Source organism: Camelus dromedarius, chromosome 10 (genome assembly GCF_036321535.1).
Source record: "Camelus dromedarius isolate mCamDro1 chromosome 10, mCamDro1.pat, whole genome shotgun sequence".
Classification (NCBI taxonomy): Eukaryota; Metazoa; Chordata; class Mammalia; order Artiodactyla; family Camelidae; genus Camelus; species Camelus dromedarius.
In genome coordinates this window covers 41,318,823-41,339,641 of record NC_087445.1, presented here as the reverse complement: position 1 = coordinate 41,339,641, position 20,819 = coordinate 41,318,823, and the positions used below count along the sequence as shown (strand labels likewise).

Here is a 20,819-nt window from a genome sequence, read left to right as displayed (position 1 = left end):
GACTTTGCTGTGGTCCTGGGGCACCACCCTCACCACTCGGCTGTTCTAGAAAAAGTGTAAGCTGACAAGGCAGCTTTCTCGCTTCCTTAACAAGGACAGGGAAATAAGCATCTTGGCGTTGCATTAAACCCAGAGCTTTTGTTTTCTAACAAGCAGAAGGGCATCTTGTTTTTTCACTCAGACTTCCCTCCACCACACATTTTCCACTCTCTGCTCCATGCATGGCTACGTCCCATGGGAAGACTACCCAGGGCCCCACCCTTGATGGTGAAGGAATCTAGGTGCCCCTGGCCGTGACCTCCCTTTTTCCTGCCCCACCATTTGACCTGAAGTGGTGACAGAGCCCGGTGACAGCTGCCGTGGGGCTGGGGCAGCTTCCTCTAAGGGAGACTTTTCCCATCACAATGGGAGCAGGCCTGATCCTGCCACAAGTGATGGACGGCTGGCCCCAGCGTCAGCCATGGTGTTCTCCTAATGAAAACCACAACCCGAACACCAGCCGCATCTTGCCAGAATGTCAGGCCTCCTTTGTCCCACCCGTTGGGTACGTCTGGTTTGTTTGCTTTTTAGAAATAAAGAGCAAGCAAACCAAAACAAAGGCTGGCCTTTGTGCATTCGGAAAGCTACAAGAAATGGAGGAAAGTCTCTCAAAGTAAATCCCAGTCACCCAGTGACAATCCCTGCTGCATTTACGCCGCGGTGAAGTTAGCTGTGGGAGGTGGGTGGGCTTAGCCCGTGGGTCCGGCGCCTGAGTCAGGAGAGACTGGTTATTGTCAGCACTCTGGGGTCGGAAAAAGCCACTGCTTCTGCCTGTCACATTCTTTGTCAAAATTCACTGCACACCTCAGGGCTAACATGGTTTGCTGTGCCCTCCATCCCCGCCACTCCTCCCCTCGGCACTCGCTCCTCTCCTGTCTGTGTCGTGAGCTCGTCTTCTCGTCTGTATGACTGTCTGGTTTGTTTGAGAGAGAAGGCTCCTCTCCTGTCCCCAGCTCTGCCTCGGCCTGCTCCAGGCACCAGACTGCATGAGGGTACTGCGCCGCACCCCCCGGAACGTTAGCGAGATGCCCCTTCTTCCTCGACCCCAGACAGCTTTTGTGCTCCGTAGGGGAAGACAGTTCCCGTGTTGCTTCTGAATTTGCCAAAGCTTTGTCTGCTGCGCTGGAGGCTCACGCCACTTTCCCAGACCTTAATGATGATCAAGTCACACTGCCCGGTTACCAGTCCATTGAACTGGCCATCCCTGGCTTCTGACGAGCATTTAAAAAGCAGCACTCCGTAGTGAACAAAGATGTTTCGGTGCCTTGCACTCTGCTCTGAGGATGTTTTCCCACTCAGGCCAGTAGGAAGGCACCAGCTGTACTGTGCTCTGTGCAGCAGGATGGCAAGATGGGGGTGATTAAAAGAGCTGCCTGAGTTTGCTGCACTGCCAGGCCCTGCAAGTGTGCACCCTAGCTGGGAACGTCTGTGGGTGAGAGCAGTATTGGAGCAAATAATTCGGCCTTCAGCTTTGGTGGCCTTGACATGAGCTGTGGCCAGAGGCCTGGGACACACTGTAGGTCCGGCTTCAAAATCCATCTTGGCCACTGATCAGTCTGTGACCTCGGTACATCACTTCACTCCCCTGGGCCTCGGTTACTTCCACTGTCCAAAAAGGGTGATCTCAAAGCCAGTGTCCCCTCCTCCAAGCCCATGAGTAATAGCCCTGCCATCTGCTTGAATAAAAAAGCAAAGAGAGGTCTGGGTGGTTTGGATCAGCCAATAGCGTGGGGTCATTCTGAGCCCAGAACTGGTGTTTCTGAACCAGAAGCAGGGAACACGATGAAATAAACAAGGGCAGTCACGCCAAAGCATTGTAACGAGGAGTTTCCTTTCTTGTGTTTTTACTTCTCTTATTTCATTATAGGAGACTCAGGTAACCTTCTCTGCAGTGTTGCTGGACAAATGATCCTGGAAAGAATGCGGACAAGAGTTGCAGGCTGGGGGGTGTGTGTGTGTGTTTTTGGTTGAGACTGTGGCATCTTTCCTTCTCTCCCCATCCCATTTGTTGGCCGGCAAACTTGTGTTCCACCCTTTCATGCCTGTTTGTTCGACCTCAGGTAAGGTTTGCACCGTTGCTTCTGAGGGTGGCAGGAGACCCCGTGGTGGGATGGCTCATGTACCTCAGTGCACACACCCTGAATTTGCTTCACCATTACTGAGAGGAGAGTCTGATAAGTACATGTTTAAAAAAAAAAAAACCTGAGCCTCAGGTGAACTGTGCACTTGTTGACAGGCAACTTCACTTGAGTCAGCTGCATCTTAAGCGTAGAAATTGGGTTAGATGAGCCGCTTGAAGGCGTAGGCAAGGATCGAAACACAAATGGTCCTGTTCATTCTAGTTACTGCACTTTGCCAGTGACTGTTGCCAGAAGTAGCTCCGGAGCCTGACTCTGGACTGAGAAGGAAAACTTGCACAAGGAAAGCTTCTCTTTCCTTCCTTACACCTTCCATCTCCACCTCTCTTCTTGTCTTCTTCTTTCTTTTGCCACTTCTTCCCTTCCTACAGTTCCTCTGCCTCAAAGTGCAAAAATCCATTTTCATGTGTAAATTTCAGTAATTTTTCTTTATAGCAAGAGACATTCCTGACTTAGACAATGATCAGGAAGTGGTAAGTTAATCCTTAAGAATTCCTTCGGTTAGATGAACCCAAGCAAACACGACGCTACAGCATTCCAAGGACAGACAACAGTGACACGCAGAGCTGAACTGCCATGTGGGATGACTTCTGAAGTACTGTTTACAAACCTCAGTCTTTCCTCAAAAAAAAAAAAGCCACATTCTTAGAAATTCTCCAGAAATAGAAAAAGAAACCAAAGGAACTGAGCAGTCACGATCTTGAAATTATCCTGACACCCTGGAGCCAGACAGCCATGTTCAGAAAGATGCTTTTGAAAGGATGCTGTTGTCCTTGTTTCTAAGATGGATTCACTAGGTCTGCTGTTTCTTTTCACGAACCTGGTCTTTTTCACTGTGCTAGGTCTGACCTGCACACTTTCGTGGTGCTCAGATTCATTGTCACTGGGCCACCCTGTCCCGTGTGGATTTCTATTCTGTTATGAATCTCCCTAAATGAAACTGTTTGGTGGAACAAGCACTTGTATTAAAATATATCTCCTTCTGCCATTTTCCTTCATACCACATTCTAACAAGCAGTTGGTAAATACCCCAATACTGGATAAGATGGAACGAGAGTGAAAAATCCAGAGGGAAGCTACTGCAATCCTGTTTTGCAAACATGTGTTGCCTCAGGTGTATACTGACATAGGTAGCATCTTCTAAGATGTGTAGCATAAACACCGTCTACAACCACCTCAAATTGGTAACATACACAAACCCATAATTTGATGTATTTTTAGTTGGTATTGCTTTCTTCCCCACCTCTTTTGTGGTGGAGTCATACTCTCTATTCTTGTAGAGAACATCTTATTAAACTGCTTTTCAAGAGTTAAGCCCATCCAAATCTATATCCAGCCACTATTTCACTGCCTTGTAATCACCAGAGGGGTATTTGTGGAGTTCTGAAAAACTGAAACACACTGAGTTCTGATCAGGCTTATGGGTGTGCCCTGTCCTCCGACTCAAAGCTTTGAGATCTCTATTTGCTGATTCTGAAGTCCAGAACTATGTTACATGACACATAGCACAGATATTTTTAAAAGGCTATTAAAAAATAAAAATACAGGGCATGGCTTCCATTTTTAAGTCTGGAAGACATGCTAAGATTCCATACACACACCTGTGGCGGTTTGACCGCCACTTGCCATGAGTTTTAAAGCTGAGCTCTCAGGGAGCACAGAGCTTGCTGAAAGGACAGGGCAGAGCTGTCACAAGGGGGTAAAATGTCCTGAGACGTCTGTCCATTTTCCTCAGCCCTTGACATTTCAACGGCCACACTTGCCTCCGCTCTCCTGCGGCCACCCGCAAACGGCTCTCACCCCCTCCCTCCCTGACCAGTAAACACGTACGACCAGGGAGTCATTCTCAAGTTTTCCCGAAAGCACACCTTTTCATAAAACTCAAAGAGAGGCATCCTTTAACCAGTCCCTTCTTGAGTCTGCCCTCTTCTTAAGGGTCTAGGCTCTGAACTCTGTGCTCAGTTATTCTAGGCCTGACCAGAATGTACCCCGGACCTGTCTGTTGAGCCTGGAGATCCCAGGGAAGCTCCGGGCAAGTACACCAGGCCTCAAAATCAAAGTCAAGGTGTTTTCCTGTTCTACTCACTGGTATCTGGTCAACGGAGCATGTGAGTCTCAGATTATACAGCAGTTCAGTGACTAAATTTTTCCTGCAGATCGATCAGGGCCTAAAACTGGGAGGAGCTAAAGAGGATAAAACAGAACCCCTTCCATAGCCACTAAAGGAAAGAATAAATATGTCAATTAGCTTTTTTATTCTATAAATTAGCCCTTAAGTAAAAAAAATGTTGCTCCCCCATCCTTTGATAAGTTAATATTTATACACCCACTTATGACTATTTACAACACACATAATCATCCACAATAGGGAGACTCTATAGATGCAGATATATTCACACTGTATATTTAAGAATCTATATAACATGCCTTAACCACTGAAAGATGACTGTATGTGCATGTATTTAGAGAAGCAGCATCCACACAATGCTTTTTTAAAGATTTACCTGTGACATCCACATCCACACACTTGCCAAGGCGTCCAGATTTATCCTTCTGGTTAAGTATTATCTTGTTAAGAGCTTTCAATTGGTTACAAATGTCTTTCTGTCTGTCCCCCAGGATACTATGGGGACGGCCTAAATGCCATCATTGTGTTTGCCGCCTGTTTTCTGCCAGACAGCAGTCGGGCGGATTACCACTATGTCATGGAAAATCTTTTCCTGTGAGTGATGCTTATGACAAAGTGCTTTGAGTTAATGTCTGTGGGCATGTACATGGCAGATAGAGCGTCTTTAATAAAGGGAAATAGATGATGTAGAATATGCTAAGCCTTTGATTAGAAGTTGATGAAATTTGTGTCAAGGAAAATTGCTCACGCGACCAGAAGCTTCAGAGGAGCTGTTTTGTCAGTAGAGCGAGCTGAAAACAAAATGAACAGTTTGGCCTGTAGTTAAAAATTTATGTAACAGCCTTTGGGTGAAGTGTTATTTTTGTTCCCTGATAACATGTTCTTAGTCAACTGGTGATAACCTGACTCCATTTATACCTGCCTTTACTTAATCTGACTTGCCCTTAGTATAGAAGAACACTGTTGACATTTCTGAAGGTCAGATTTCCAACCCACACATTTTTCAAGTGTACCTGCATTTAAAAAACAAAAGAAAAAAGATAATCATACAAATAAATGAGTAATACTCACTCTCAGAGAAATGATCTTAGGTAACTTCACTCTTCTCCAGGTGAAGAGGTGATATGGGCAACCATTCTTAAATGTCATGCACCCTGTAATTTAAATGTTATATAATTATGGGAAATGAGATGAACTCTTTCATGTGGGAACTAAAGACAATCCTCTTCCTTCCTGTGATCAGATATGTAATAAGTACTTTAGAGCTGATGGTAGCTGAAGACTACATGATTGTGTACCTGAATGGTGCAACTCCACGACGGAAGATGCCAGGGCTAGGCTGGATGAAGAAATGCTACCAGATGATTGACAGACGGTATGTTGCCTCCATGATTTCATCGCTATTTTGACTTCCTCAGTAACTCCCACCTCTGATGACCTCTTAATTTACCAGAATGCAATCACAATTGAGGAACACTAAATTCATGCAGATTTGAGATGATAAATTATAAAAACATTAATGAAAAGTGTCACTTGATGCCCCGAATTTGAAATATAGCAGAACTTCCTCAGATTTTATTAAATGTTATAATCTCAAAATTGGCGACCAAGTATTTTAAAGTATCATATGCTCTTGCCACATGGAGGCACATCTGGAGCTGACAGACCAGTCTCCTGGTATCGTGTGTCCTGGGTGCTGCTTTTGTGCTCTGGGACTGTTGTGACTTAGGCAACCATTCTGCTCTTATTTCAACATTCTCTGTTAATTCTAGTCCTTAGGGAGCCCCTTCCTCAAGACACATCACTTCCATCCATGCTGGTTTTATTAGAACAAAACACATTATTGCCATCTACCTTGTCATAATAAGCATACACAAGTATGATGTCTGCCATAGGTGTGGTATCCCCTCAGGTGCGGCCCCTGCCATAGCAACATGTGAGTGCCCTGTTACAGTACCTAAAATCCATTCAATCACCTAATACATAAAGTAGCATTGCTAATGCTGAAAAGTATTCCTGAATTACCAGAAATGTTAAAATGATCATCTGAAGGCCAACCAACCACATGAAACACTGCTACTATTTTCATGACACAGAAGAAACCAAGGCTCAGTAGAACAGGTTGGCTGTGTTGCTAGCAAGAGTGTATTCATTTCAAAATAGTAAAGAAAATGCTGACAAGAATGAAAAGCACTGCTAAACAAAAATAGGCCATGATGGTTATAGATTTGTGCACTCCAGGAATACAACCATTCTGTTTTACATTTATTTCTATGGGAAAATGAGGTTTGAATCATACAAGTTTCAAATTATACTTCAAAAATTTTTAAATTCTCTTTATTAATCATGACATTCTGTACCTCCCTACCAGATAATAGTATCTTGTGTAGAACTCCCTAAATTTATACACATATATATATATATATATATCTCCTTATATATATATAAAATATATTCTTGTTTGGGGATAGACTTTGTTTTAATTCCTACTCAAAATAGGTTATAAGTAATTTTTTTTCTTTTTTGAAAACAGGCTGCGGAAGAATTTGAAATCATTCATCATTGTTCATCCCTCTTGGTTCATCAGAACAATCCTTGCAGTGACACGACCTTTTATAAGGTATGGTCATTCTTACAGTAAAAGTAAAATTACTACTAGTGGTTTTTAAAAATATGTATTCATTGTCTTAGAAACAAAAATTCACAAACCAAGAGAGTATTTAGGAAAATACATTTTGCCTCTGCCTTTCCTGAAAAGATACTATGGACTGTCCAGCAAGACTCTAAGTATGAGTGAGCATTAGTTCATAATGAATATTTTCCCCCCATGATTATAAAGCATGACCTCTGTGTTGCTTGCTGTAAACACAGAAGGTGAAATAGTAGGATTTCCATGCCATATTACAAAAGGGAACAGATAGATTACTTTTAAAGTAATACGGTATTGTGTCGAGAATCAGCGAGGTAGTAGAGTAGCATGACAATGGAAAATAAAGACAAACCAAGGACAGAAACCGAAGCCACGTCTTAATTGTTCTGTTGCTTCTGAACAAATACCAGGCAGGACACTAAAGTCAGGCAGAGTCTGAGCAGCCGTTTTGAGGCTTTGTTTTGGTCATCCATGAGGCTTCTTGGTTTAAATTCAGTTCAGATCTGTAAATATTTGTTCATCTGTTTTGTGTTAGCTTGCCATATAACCTTTATTTGGGGAATGCAAAAAAAAAAAAAAAAAAAAAAGAAGAAGATATGCCTCATATCTACCAAGACTGAAACAGTTAAATGAAAGAGAGTATGGGTTTTCTAGAGAGCTTTAAAAACAGAGGGGCAAAACGTGTACGTGATTAAAACGTACAAACTATTCTATATAAAATAAGCTACAAGGGTATATTGTACAACGGGGAATACAGCCAATCTTTTATAATAACTTTAAATGGAATATAATCTATAAAAATAGTGAATCACTGTGAACTAATGTGACTCAGCTATACTTCAACTAAATAATGTAATTTATATATTTAATATATATTATATATATTATTAATATGCATTATGATGATGATAAAATAATGTCTTGCCTAACATCAGGATACAAATTAGATAAATTAAAATTTTTCTGTCTCAAAGTTATTAATGAATCCCTGAAAAAATTCTGATCACTTCTGGAGAAAAAAATTAAAGGTTAAAATCCTTTATATTTTTTTTTACATAGATTTTACTGTGCTTTCCAGAGTCCATCTTTTTGGTTCAGTGTTCACTTGTATTTCTTTAACATTCCCACTCCCTACTTCCCACAACTGAACAGCAGGATTCAACCTAGTTCTCCTCTGGCAAAGGTTAGCTCTTTACTATATACCATGTTAAGTTACTTTTAAAAACAATATGAGCTTTTAAGATACACAAAAAGCATTTATTTTAATAATAGCACAAAATGCTTTGACAGGGGAGTAGGAATCAATGTATAATAAAAAGCTTACACAAACTCCAATGACCAAAAAAGTAAACTTTAGAATTGATACTGGTTCACTGATGTTTGTTTAATAATTCAGCTCTTATAATTATAAAACAAACATGTTTCTTCTTGATAAATATAATCATTTTTCAATATTCTTACCATAAAATAAGTCAACACTTCTTACTGAAGGGAGTGGCAAGAGGAGAATAATTACAACAACAATATTAAAATTGTAGCAGGTAGTATTGTGGTAAATCACATACAATAATGGCTTACATTTATGGAGTATTTACATGCATTATTTTATTTAACTCTAATGACAATCCTCTGAAGGAAGTTCTATTTACCCTTTCTGTTATGGGAAAAAACAGTGAGGTGAGGTCAAATAAATTGTCCAAAGCAGGAGCCAGCAAACCCATTCTGTAGAGGATCAGATATAATATTTTAGGTTTTGTGGGCCATACGGTCTCAATCACAACTCCTTAGCTCCGCCATGGTAGGGCAAAAACAGCTGTAGACAATATGGAAATAAGTAAGTGTGGCTGTGCGCCAGTAAAACTTGATTTATGAACACCGAAGCTGAATTTCCTGATACTTTTTACATGTCACAAAATATTCTCATTGGGATCATTTTTCAACCATTTAAAAAATGTAAAAACCATTCTCAGCTCAAGGATTATTAAAAACAGTCAATTAGCTGGCCAACCGCAGGTCTAAGGTAACATAGCCAATAAATGACAGACTCAGGCCTTGAACCCAGTGCCCGCCTGATTCTAAAGAAAATGCATTTCGAGTACTTAAACATTGTATTCTACAGTTTCATCATGTAAGATTCTCTTTAAAGAGCTCCCTGTGAATCAGGGAAAGCAACTTTTCAATTTGGAAAAAAAAAAAGTCACCAAAACGTATTCTACGTCTTTTCACTGCTAAAGGGTGACACCTGTGATGGAGGTATATGGCCACTTCATTTTCTAAATGAATTGTTTGTCTGTGTCAAGCACTGGGTTAGCTGCTGGAGGCTGAGAACTACACAGCTCAACCGCTGTCCTCAAGGGGCTCACAGCCTGGCAGCTGACCTCGGCCGGCTAGTGAACAGTCATAAGCCAGGCACAAAGGAAGCACGAGGGGGTGTCACTCAGGCTGCGGGGGTGCTTAAGGTAACAGGTGGAGCGTGAGGACTGAGAATCTGCATCAGGAGCGTCTTTCCAAAAGAATGAGCCTGCAAAACGAGTTTTGAAAAACGAATAGGATGGGCTAGCTAAAAACAGGTAGAGGAAGAGGAAGCAGCAGGTACAAATACACCAGGAAGGAAAGAACATGGCCTGTTTGGAGAACAGTCCATTCCAGTGAACGCACCCCCAGAGCTGGAGGTTTCCCCCTTGCATGACTTCTACCCTCTTATTCTACCCACTCCACCTTTTATCAAAACCAAAATGTAGCTCAGAACCTCCAGAGGAAGGAAGTGACCTAAGAGAGCATGTCATTGGTAGTGTGTCCACCCAAGACTCACGGCCCAGGGTCAAAACTGCAAGAGAAATGTGAAAGACAGTGTATAGAGAAATGACCTTGAAAAGACGTCCTATCAGGATGCACGGCAGTTGAACAGAAGGCAGTTCAGGTGGCAGACAGCTCAGCATCCTCCCAGAAGGCTGACGGGGCCTTTTCATGAGAGACTAAGAAAGTTTGATGCTTGATCAAGTTCTCTTTCAACTGGAATGATACATTTTTAGAATTAGTTTGCTATGACACTAATAATACAAAAATGCCTTTTTCTTATAAAACATCCAGTCATGAGAGATGGGACCAAATTCTTCCTTCCACAACTCCCAGTTCTGTTCCCAACCCCAGAAGCTTCCCTAGAAGCAAATTCCCTTATCACTTTCAGGGATCTCCTTGCAAGTTGTTTTCTGTGCACTGACACACATTTGAAATGACAACATTTGGATGAAAGCCGTTTGTAACTCAAATCTAATTATTGGAACATGTTTTTTGAACACTGGTTCATCTGGAATGAACTCCCAAACTAAAACTTAAAAAAAACCTAAAAAAATTTTTAAACTAAAACTAAAAAAAAAAAAAAAAAAAAAAAAAAGAAGAAAATAAATTTATATATACTTTAAAAATGTATCAACCTTGGTAGATTCTGAAAGAACTAATGACAACATTTGTGTTTGATAAAAACAAGTAAATGAAACCAAACCAACCATAAACCAAACCAGTGACCATTCAGAGTGGCAGGAACCACCAGGAGGCCATGTGTGTCCCAGAGTGTGGACCCTGCAGTCAGAATGCCTGGTTTAAATCCAGGCTCTGTCACTTACCGAAGGTGAGACCTTGAGCAGATACTTAATTTCCTATGTCTTGAGTTTCCTTATCTTTAAAAAGAGAATAATAATAGTACCTACCTCACTGGGCTATAATGGGAAATAAATGAGTTAATATTATATAAACCACTTAAAATCTGGCATATAGTAACCACTCAAACAATGCAGCCCTTCTTAGTAAGAGTTCTGGGGCAAGGTGACAAGTCTATCAGCATTGTCAGGCAGAGGCAGCAGCCTTGGGAGGGGATGATGGCACGACTAATCTCTTTTTTCTTCTTTTCTTCAGTTCAAAATTCAGCAGCAAAATTAAATATGTCAGTAGCTTATCAGAACTCAGTGGGCTGATCCCAATGGACTGCATCCATATTCCAGAGAGCATCATCAAGTAAGTCCTGACGGTTCGAAGATTTGGTAAGAAATATTGCATGTCTAGAGGAGGAGACTGGAAAATAACTCCTATCTGGAATACGGGGAGATGGCATTATCTTATATTTAAAACAACATTAGGTATTCTCCAGTAAATAGATGTCTTTTCTTATAACCTCAAGATTTAAGTCCTGTTCTTTGAGATCTTCTTTCACATAATCTTGCTGTTAGTGATATCTGCTCACGTTCATGATCGCTCACTGACTTTACTACCATTTTGGAGAAAGCGTAAATTTAACGTGATCAGTGTATCTGTTACTTGTGTCTCCCATGTCTCACGGACACAAGAGGGTTTGAGCGTAGCTTGGATTTCTTTATTGCGTTATATAAGGTAATTTCTCTGGATGACCCCAGGAAAAGAGGAAAAAAAAATTACCTTTTCTCTGTTTTTTTCTCAGTCCTTTTTCTTCATGGTTCCCCTTCAGGTGGAAGACACAGGAGAGGGATGGGCGGCGCAGTTAGGGATGGTTTTCTTACTCGGTGCAGGGACTGAGGCGGCAGCAGCCTGTAGGAAGAAAGCATGGCTCCTGAGGGTTGCAGGATTATGCTGCAAAAGTATTAAGAGTAAGCAGTCAACCAGACAACTGCCTGGTTGGTCCACGATGCTGGAAAGTGAGCCCTCCTAACTGGTTCATTGTTGCAAAGAGCTGTTGTTTCCTGTGGATCGTGTTTTCCCTTCACTACATCTGATTCACTAGTTTTCTGTTTGATTTGAACTGGGTGGGGGATATGTAACCATCAGCTCAGAGAAAACAGACAAAGGTACCCCCATCTTCCTCCAGAAGATGGATAGCAAAATGGACCTTCCAATTTGGGCCTCCAAAAATGAGTCCTCTCACCACCACCCTGCCAAAAAAGGTGGGGGTGGCACGGAAACTGGAAAGAAAAGACTCTCATTTAAAGTGCCTGTGCTGAGCTGGGCACAGAAGCGCTCTGTTTAGATCCTTTGTTTAATCCCCTCAGTAAACCCCCATTTACAGATAAGGAAGATACCTGAGGAAAGGGATGTGCAAAGTGTAAGTAGGAACGAGGAGGAGATGGAACTAGAATTCAAATCCAGGTCAGCCTGGCACCAAAATTCCCATGCCCTTTTCTAGCAGTTTTCTTTACCTCCCCTAAAATATCCATCTAGGGGGGTGGGTATCAGTTCAGTGGTAGAGAGCGTGCTTAGCATGCACAAGGTCCTGGGTTCCATCCCCAATACCTCCATTAAAGTAAATAAATTAATTAATTTTAAAAGAACCACTAAAAAAATAAATAAATAAAAGTAAAACATCCATCTAAAGTCAAAACTCAGAAGTAGATGCATTTGGTCTTCCTCCATCCCAATATCGGGTATGAATAGAGGATACGGACTGGCTTTAGCACTGCCAGTGGGCTCAGCTGCATCAAGCAGAGCGTTCACAGAACCCGGTGGTGGCCGTAATCCTCACTAGGTTCATAGGGTTCCCACACCCAGCACACCTCGCAGCTCTGGCCTGCCACCTTGGAAAGGGGCGCCCCATCTCCAGAATCTTTAAACTAAAAAGCACTGGAGCAGCACTCACCACCTCTAGCGCTGTCTCCCTGTGCAGAAGAAGACAGAGACGGTCCCGCTTCAAGTGGAAGTGAGCACTGGCCACTTCTAGGTAAGCAGGGCAGCGCTTCCCCGGCGTGGCAGCTGGAGGAGAGATGGGCTCGGGAGGCTCAGCCTTAGAGCTGAACCTTCCCACCTCCTCTCTGAGGCTTCAGGCAACCTGCTGCAAACTCGCTGAGTCTGGCTTCAGCGTCCGTAAAATGAGAAAGTGAGGAGCACGAGATTCATGGAAAGGTCCTGAGGACTGAATGAGGACAGTGCACACAGAGCATTCAGGAAGCCTCCAGGCACAGAATGGCAGTCCAGAAGGTTCCTTATCATATAACTGTTGCTTTTAGAGATTCGTTGTCATACCGGAAAGTTTAATTGAGAAGTTAAGCATGCCTGAAGCACTTTTCATTTATCACATATCAGTTTTCAAGAGCTTCGTTTGGGAATAGTTTGTTTGGGAGATAAGAGTTCCATTTGGAAAGATTTTCTTCTGGAGGAAGACATTTACTACCATGCCTGTCCTCCCCACGGGCCCATGATTTCCCCCGTCTTTCGCAACCCATCTCCTCTGGATGTCCTTTCTCACATTTCTGTAACTGACCCTCATTGCCTCATTTTCATATTATGCCATTTCCAAATTGATACAAGCCCTACAGCTCCTTCCGGTTACACAATCGTATTCAGAGGATCTGATGTCAGCTAATCCCAGCACCAATATTCAGCCGGGATGGAGCCTGTCATCAGAAGGCTTACAGAGAAACGAGCCAAATCTGGAATCATTTTATAGTCATTGATTACAGTCAAATCTTGTTATTCACAGCAGTGATGTTCTTATGGGTTTGAACAGCAAATACTGAACCATTGTTCCTGGGAGAAATACAGGGCTAAGTTTCCATGAGTCCCTGGTCACAACATTTCCATTTACCGATTAATATATAACCTTGTTTTATGTGCGTTTCTGTCTAAAGATACTTTACTTGATAGATACGGTTGATTGACTAACAAACCCCAAACTCGTGGCCAACAGCATCATAACTCGGGCCTGAATAAAGCTTATCTAACATATGTATTTTCTCCCTAAGCCCCATCACAGCCTTCTGGTGCTGGGGAACTCTAGCTGGTACTTCAGCACAGTGTTTGGGGAACATTTTAAACAAAGAATTCACCAGCAGAAAGCGCAAAAATAAGGAAACCATGGCACTACACAGACTGTAAAAAGGACACTTGTTTGCAGTATGAGAGGTGAGGCGAGAGGGCGGAGCCTGGCCCACGTCCACCTTGGCCGGGAGCCCACATGTCAGGTGACATAGATTTTTGGCCACACTGTGACCATCCACAAGTGCCATGAAAGTGCCACAGGTGTTGATTCGGAGGCGGCAAATACAGTTTAGCAAGTAGGCGAATTTGGAAACATGGAATCTGCAAATAATGAGAATTGGCTGTACATAATTATAAATTTGAACTCATTGATTATATCTAATGGAAATAAGATTTCTCCCAAAGGGCAATCTGATTATTATTTGGGTAGGCTTTTTCTCTCCTGATTCGACTGCTCTGTAACACACTGACCTGTCATGTTGTTTCACCTGTCTGCTCATTTTCCTCACCACATTTGTTTTTTATCCCGTAAGGTACGATGAAGAGAGATCTTATAAGAGAAGTGTGAGGTAATAAAAAATCTCCTGATCTCCAATTCACCCTGGACCCTCTGTGTGTGCACACCAGTGTCTTACTTGTGGGTGACCTCAACACGCTGCCTAAGAGGTCCTCGTTATCAGTCGCTCATAGTGTATCTTTTCCAGTCTTTGTCTCGTGTGCACAGCTGTTGAGGTCAACCTGATTTGCAACTGAAACCTACTAAACCAGACACGTCCCTGACTTGGCCCAGGCTGCAAGCTAACTTGAACTGTACCCAGCAGACTGATGTGGCTGTTTCCAGCTTTACTCAGCCAGCATGTTTCCAGTCTCCTTGCAACTTTGATATCTACCTTAATGAAGGACTTTGCAAAGGAAACATATGTAAACACTGAATGGGAGTTCTTAAAACACCATATTTAACTGAAGGAGGGTGTTTCAGTGCTCCAGCCGATGGTTTTTAGAAGCACATACGCTCCACTTATGTTTGGCTCTGCTTTGCTGGGCGACTCTCTCATGCTCTGCTTGCTTCTTTTCTGTTTCTTTTCGACACCAATCATTTTTTGCTCATGCAGACTGGATGAAGAACTGAGGGAAGCATCAGAAGCAGCTAAGTAAGACTTGGTTTCCATTCAGCAGCTGGCGTGATGTTGGCTTGCATTTCCGGAATGAATTGGGAAAACTTGCATGCCTGTGGTTTATCCTTGCACCCTGATAATAATGCTGCACTTTAAAAGTTCCCTTTGTCCCATGACAGATGTAATCCCTGTTATATTTTTTATATTTCATACTATAGTCTATTTGCCCCCCACCCCCATGATCTTGGCTATCGTGTTGTTACTGTTGTTTAATTTTTTAAAAATGTATACATGTAATTTTAGGCACCACAGCCAAAGAACACATCACAGGCACTGCCACGTATAATATACAGATGTTACATAACACACAACACATACATGACACACATATATAACATGTGTAACACACGTCACACACATAACATCCAGATGATCGCTTAGACATACCAAGGCAACAAAACCTCACTAATTCACACTAACACAAAGAAATGATGACAAGCTGAAATTTGCAATATTTTTATAGATCAAACTTCATGAATTTCCAAGTTTTTTTGTTTGTTTTTTTTTTAAGAAAACACCTTATTTAGTGACTTGGAAATATTGCTTAACTAATAGCTTCTGAGCTACCTGGATGAATTTAAAAATCATGCTCTTATTGGAGTATGATTTTCAAAACAGCAAAATCAGATCTTCAATGCAAATCTAAAATGAATACATGCCAGTGATTTTATCCAACTAATTATTTAACGAAGGAACCAGTAAGGTGTCAAAACTAGTTTAAAGAGCATTTGAAAAGCTAGATATCGACAGGCGATGTGTAAAGGAACGCTAAGGAAAGAATGCTGGTTTAGGAACAAAACTGGTTCGTGTTCAAATGTTCAACGGGGCAATAAACTATAACCTTAGGGTTCTCTCTTTCCACTGGACAGAAATTGTCGGCATCTCCGCTCAGTAAAAATCTGGCAAGTTAACATCTGCCTCTACAGAGTCGTTGTGAGGTAGTCAGTCTATCAATAGAAAGTCAACTCAGCACTACTTTTAGAGAACATCCAGTGATCTCCTGTTCTTACTTCCAGGCCACAAATACTTTTCCTGACACTATTTGTTCAACATAAGCAAGTGCTCCTTGTAATTCTCTGCGGTATTAAGCTTCTCCATTTCAAATGTTGCTTACCTTGTTAATTTTTATAACCCGTTCCTATTTTAACAGACATTGCAAAAAGCAGAACGCCTCGGCAATGTCCCACAGCCAGAGATTCAGAATCAATAAGATCTAAATCAGTGAAGTCTTCCCTGCCTAGGTGTAAATGCCAGCTCCTCATGAAAACGATCCATTTAGATACTTTGTTCCTACAACACCTTTTCAGTGCAGGTATCCTGGAGAACGACTTACCCATAGTGTGCTTCTTCTGGGTTAAAAATGCAAGGAAGGGCTTTTGCTTTAGAAAGTTTAGCATTAATGTAGTTTACTGTTAAATATTTCCATCCTCTAGTTTTCTTTCAAGATAACTGGCACCCCTTTAGACTAACAACACTCAGAATCATACACATTTTTACGCTAACAGACTCTTCTTAGGCTCTAGCTCCACTCTGACAAACAAGACGTTGCGGACGTAAGGACGATACTAGGAATTAAGGAACTGAATGTTGGTGTGTTGTGTTCCTTTAGCACTGACCTGGGCTCATCTCACACGGTGTCATGAGAGTCCCCAGAGAGAGAAATGGCAATGAGTTTCTCTTTCAAATTCTTTTTTTTTTTTTTTTTTTGGATAACATATTTATGAAATGAAGGAGCTGTTTTCAAGACAAAAGATGAGGAGGGCACAGCAGCAGTTCTCCAGGCAAACCCACTATCAAGACATGGTCGACATCATCGCTCCCGTAAAACCTTGCCTCCTTCAACAGGTGTTTTCCCTCCATAGTTCCCCTCTTCCTGCGTGGCTGCCTGCCGCAGGAAAACACGCCCCATTCCTGATTTAGTTGTGTCTCTTTCTCTTTCTTTCTCTCAGGTTCATTTTGTTCTCTACCTCCACAGACCCCTCTCCGCAGGTATCTAAACGGCCCTGGGCGGTCCCGAGCCGCCCTGATCCCCCTCCTAGGGGAAGCACCACAAGCACTCTGCACACGCCCAGCCCATGCTAGATGCCTAGCGCATTCCTGCTGCACGAGTCGGTGCCTGTACATAAGACTAAGATCGCTGCTGTGAAACAGTGGTCCTCAAACTCAGCTGTGCGTCAGAATCACCTGAAGTGCTTGTTAAAGCCCAGTGTCCTGGGCCTCACCCTCCCAGTTTCTGATTCATCAGGACTCAGACTCTATTTTGAACAAGTTCCCAGTAATGCAGATACTACCTGTCTCAGGACCATGCTTTGAGAATAACCACCTTAAAGTAAATGGATGAATAAAAATTAGATTTGTCCTAGGGGGTCTAGTGGGTAAGCCACCTGTCTGAATTCTCCAATTGACCCTATTTCTTTTGATGGCAACATTACAGATAGACGGCATTGACATGTATCTGCACATTTGAAAATGTGGAAGAATTAATTTTACTCCACTGACCACCCCCTGCCCCCAATGATTGAAATACCCCAGAATCCTACCATTTCGACACACTTATCTACATCTCAGCTGCCTTTTAGGCTTCAAAGTGGCCCCCAAATCCTTGAACAGACCATAGATGATGATTTGGGGTTCAGAAAGCATGGTCACTGCAGATCTATGGTTAGATTCTAGAAGCCAGATAAACCGGATTCCTCATAGTAACCGAAGCACCCTGACTTTCCACATGACCTTAACTAGAAAGCTTCAGGCTGGTTCTAACAAAAGCAAACATATACCTTGTCAGGGAACAAAGCCTATCTGTCTCGTTTTGCTTTATTCCCACCAGCGTTTTTAAAACTCTACCCTGTCCCCACCTACACCCACACACACCACCTCCACCTCTAATTGACTTTCAGAAGGCGATGTCCTCCACCTGCCCTATTTTTTCCTTAAACCTTTAGAGCTGTAGAGGAAAGAAAATACTTTCGAAGGATAAATTGTATACAGCCTTTCTTATTTTGAAAATGGTGAAGAATCCATCCGCTGCCTTTGGAGTGATGGTACCACGTGAAATGCAAGTCGCTATTTGCTTTGGAAGGATTACGCAAAGTTAACAGGCGGAAAAGCTAGGTTTGGAAGAGTGCCCTTTCTTGATTCCATTCCAGCTTTCCTGGGTTTTTCTAGTGCACTGTCAACACTTGCCTGACTGTCCTTGTTCACCAGAGTTGCCAAATATCCTCCATAAAAACACCACCACCAGCGAGAAGGGTAGGGAGAGCGGAGAGGGGAGAAAAGGACCTCTGCCCTCCCCAGGGAGGCAGCCTTCTGCCACTTTCAACAAAACACCTAAGGTTAATAACAAACAGTGCCAACAGATACACTGGCTTGTCAAATTTTCACATCACAAAAGAACTGTCACATGTAAAAAGCATCACAGAATCTCTTTAAATAGCGCCTGTCTGCCAACAACAAAAAAATATTTACCATGGGGGGAAAAGTAAAAGTTGAAGTGTTGAGTATTCATTGGAAATTAATATAAAGCAAATTTGAAATTTGCTAACAGAGGAGTTTCACCAGTATGGAATCTCACAAGCAGCTAAAAGTACACCAAAAAGCATAAACACATACACAGCATAATCAAACTTCCCTTTCATTATTTTGTATGGTTACATTTTCCTTTCTGGACACGACCAGTTTAGGTTAATGTTCGGAGTCACTTGTTGGACCTGAACACAGCTCAGCTGTCAGGCAGTGTCCTATTATTTTTCTGTAACAAGACCAACAGGGAAAGCTGACACTGGCATTTTTTCTTCTAATGTCTTGGAAAATCTTCATTGTTGTAAAAACACAGTTAACCGTGTTTACATGTAAATAAAATTAGGCTGCTTGAGAGGGACTGTCCTTTGTGTATAAAATATTATATCCATTGGGTTACAAATAAAAATATCCAGTTCCCTGGATAAGCTAGACTGAAAAGTCAGGGAAAAAATGACACGGACGGAAGTGACCGCTGCAGGTGTTTGGAGTTCTCAATCTTCCTTTTACGTTTCGAAATCATGTGCAATTCCTGTATTTCCAAACTGACGGTAAAAGAATCGCAGCTTAACCTCTTCCTCTGTTCTGGTGTAGGTTTGTTCAGTAGTAGCAATGGGACCACACAGAACAGTTTAAAAAGCCCCAAAATGTCATGTTTACAAAGTGGTAACAGTGGAGAAAATGTTTACTGCTGCCTGTTTTTTTCCTTGCACTCAGAACTAGCTGCCTTTACAATGATCCAGAAATGTCTTCTATGGAGAAGGAGTAAGAATTCATCACGTTAACGACTATGTGGTTACTTACCGTATTGTACGGCTGGGCTCTGGGAGAAAAATCTACACTGAGGATTGGGTAAACGCCGCTCAGATGTTCAGCGTTCACAGTCTCTAGTCCTGAAGTTAGGAACTTAGAAAGAAATGTCCCAGCTGAACACTCTCTCATTCATGATCACCACTAACTGTCTTAAAGATGACCTAAGCTGCCATTCTGTCTTTCCAAATCCAAAAATGAGGAGAAATTGAATATCAGAGCCAGATGTAAAAGCTTTGGGCAAGAGAAATGCAACTCTGCTTCCTGAATTACAGCATTCATTGTTTAATTAGTGAAAGTAGGGACTTACCCTGCAACTTACTATTTTGGGACGGGAGAGACAATGTCCTTGTTTTGAAAATTCAAGGGGCAGTTGAGTCTGGATGGAACTTGAGAAATGATCTGGTCCATCTAGTCTCATCTTGTGAGGAACAAAAATGGAACCCTTATTAGGTTCTTGCCACGTGCCAAGTTCTATGTAAAAAGCGTCACACACACTGTCTGCTACCCTCAGGATAAGCCAGGTAAGGAAAGAGCATAGCAAGATTAGCCGACCCGTCCGCCGACCACCAGAGCCAGTGGTTTTGAAATCAAGTGAGAGGTGGTCTTATTGTGGGAATGGGTGTGCAACTTCTGATCTAACCGAACACCAGGGAGAACAAAATCTGTCACCTAAGAGAAAAGAATTCATTTCTGTCCCAGTCAGTTTCAGGGACTAAACGGTGGCCACCATCATGTGCACAGAACTTGGCCATCCGCCCAGGGGCTCCTAATTTGGTTTGAGTTGTGGAGAATTTAACATTGTCCTTCTCCACAGGAATCCAGAAGGAGGGGCAAAGATCACATGTAAATGTATATGCTGTTGTCACCTCTGGTTCTCTTGGGACCTCCTTTCCCTGGAGGAGGTCGGATGGGAAACTGGAAAATCTCAGTGCAATGGCCCTGCAGTTGCCATGGTGACCTTACAGTTTAAGGAAGTTTATGCACAAAAACTCCAGCGAGGTCTTTACTGAAGAGTACACAGAGAACAAAAGCTGTAAAGAAGACCTCTGAAGTCATGCAGCTACTTTTATGAAAGTTACACCGGCCCCTCCTCTTTGAAATGAAGGCAGCAATTGCTCCAAGCCAACTGCTGTGCAAAAATTCTTCAAAACAAAAATACCACAGGCCCTTAGTCCATCTAATTCTTTTTGCAAATCATCCCTCCCTCCAAAATACAGCGCCCCTTAGAGCAGAGTCCTGCGCCCGCAGTTGACAGCTGTGCGGCGGGAATGTCTGTCACTAGTCTGACGCTAGTCTGTCGCTGCGACATCTGCGGGCTTACCCACTCCTCTGCCTGCTCTGTCTGTCTGGCTCCTCATTTGTACACAGGGCTGCTGGGGTTGGGGAGAGGGCAGAGCACGGCTTCTTGTTGGGGTTCACTCCAGGGCTGGGTGGGGAGGGACGGGGGGGTGCTGCAAATTGTTAACGTTACTTTCCACTTCTTAGAACACAGTCCTCTCCTTGCTTCCCCTTTCTTAGTCTTCTCTTTCCCAACCAGGCACATGACCACAGGGCAGAGGATGAGAGCTGGCACGAGGGGCCAGAGTGGCCAAGAGTTTTTTCTGCCGATGTCCAGCCCTGGACTTCTGGCTTTCTTTAGTACT

The 20,819-nt window shown here is 42.6% G+C and overlaps 2 protein-coding genes across 16 annotated transcripts in view; one reads left to right on the top strand and one right to left on the bottom strand.

Moving 5' to 3' along the window:
• GCNT1 (glucosaminyl (N-acetyl) transferase 1) overlaps positions 1-20,819 on the bottom strand; it is a 148,085-nt gene that overhangs the window by 13,905 nt on the left and 113,361 nt on the right. For 4 of the 10 annotated variants that reach the window (XR_010382696.1, XR_010382695.1, XR_010382693.1 and 1 more), the window contains exons 4-6: positions 11,384-11,512; positions 9,823-9,967; positions 5,377-5,459 (exon numbers count right to left, since the gene is read on the bottom strand). The gene's annotated coding sequence lies outside the window, so the exon portion shown is untranslated. Of the gene's footprint in view, positions 1-4,892; positions 5,097-5,376; positions 5,460-8,250; positions 9,968-10,578; positions 11,513-20,819 lie in introns of those variants that run through there. The other 6 variants (XR_010382697.1, XR_010382694.1, XR_010382699.1 and 3 more) reach the window with 6 other exon arrangements.
• The window catches only part of PRUNE2 (prune homolog 2 with BCH domain), a 233,541-nt gene that overhangs the window by 206,865 nt on the left and 5,857 nt on the right, over positions 1-20,819 (top strand). Inside the window, exons 13-19 of one of the 6 annotated variants that reach the window (XM_031449906.2) lie at positions 4,797-4,899; positions 5,549-5,680; positions 6,839-6,925; positions 10,868-10,966; positions 14,206-14,241; positions 14,785-14,823; positions 19,081-19,128. In XM_031449906.2, the coding sequence (XP_031305766.1) occupies positions 4,797-4,899; positions 5,549-5,680; positions 6,839-6,925; positions 10,868-10,966; positions 14,206-14,241; positions 14,785-14,823; positions 19,081-19,128 (544 nt within the window). The remainder of the gene's footprint in view (positions 1-4,796; positions 4,900-5,548; positions 5,681-6,838; positions 6,926-10,867; positions 10,967-14,205; positions 14,242-14,784; positions 14,824-19,080; positions 19,129-20,819) is intronic. The other 5 variants (XM_064490284.1, XM_064490285.1, XM_064490286.1 and 2 more) reach the window with 5 other exon arrangements.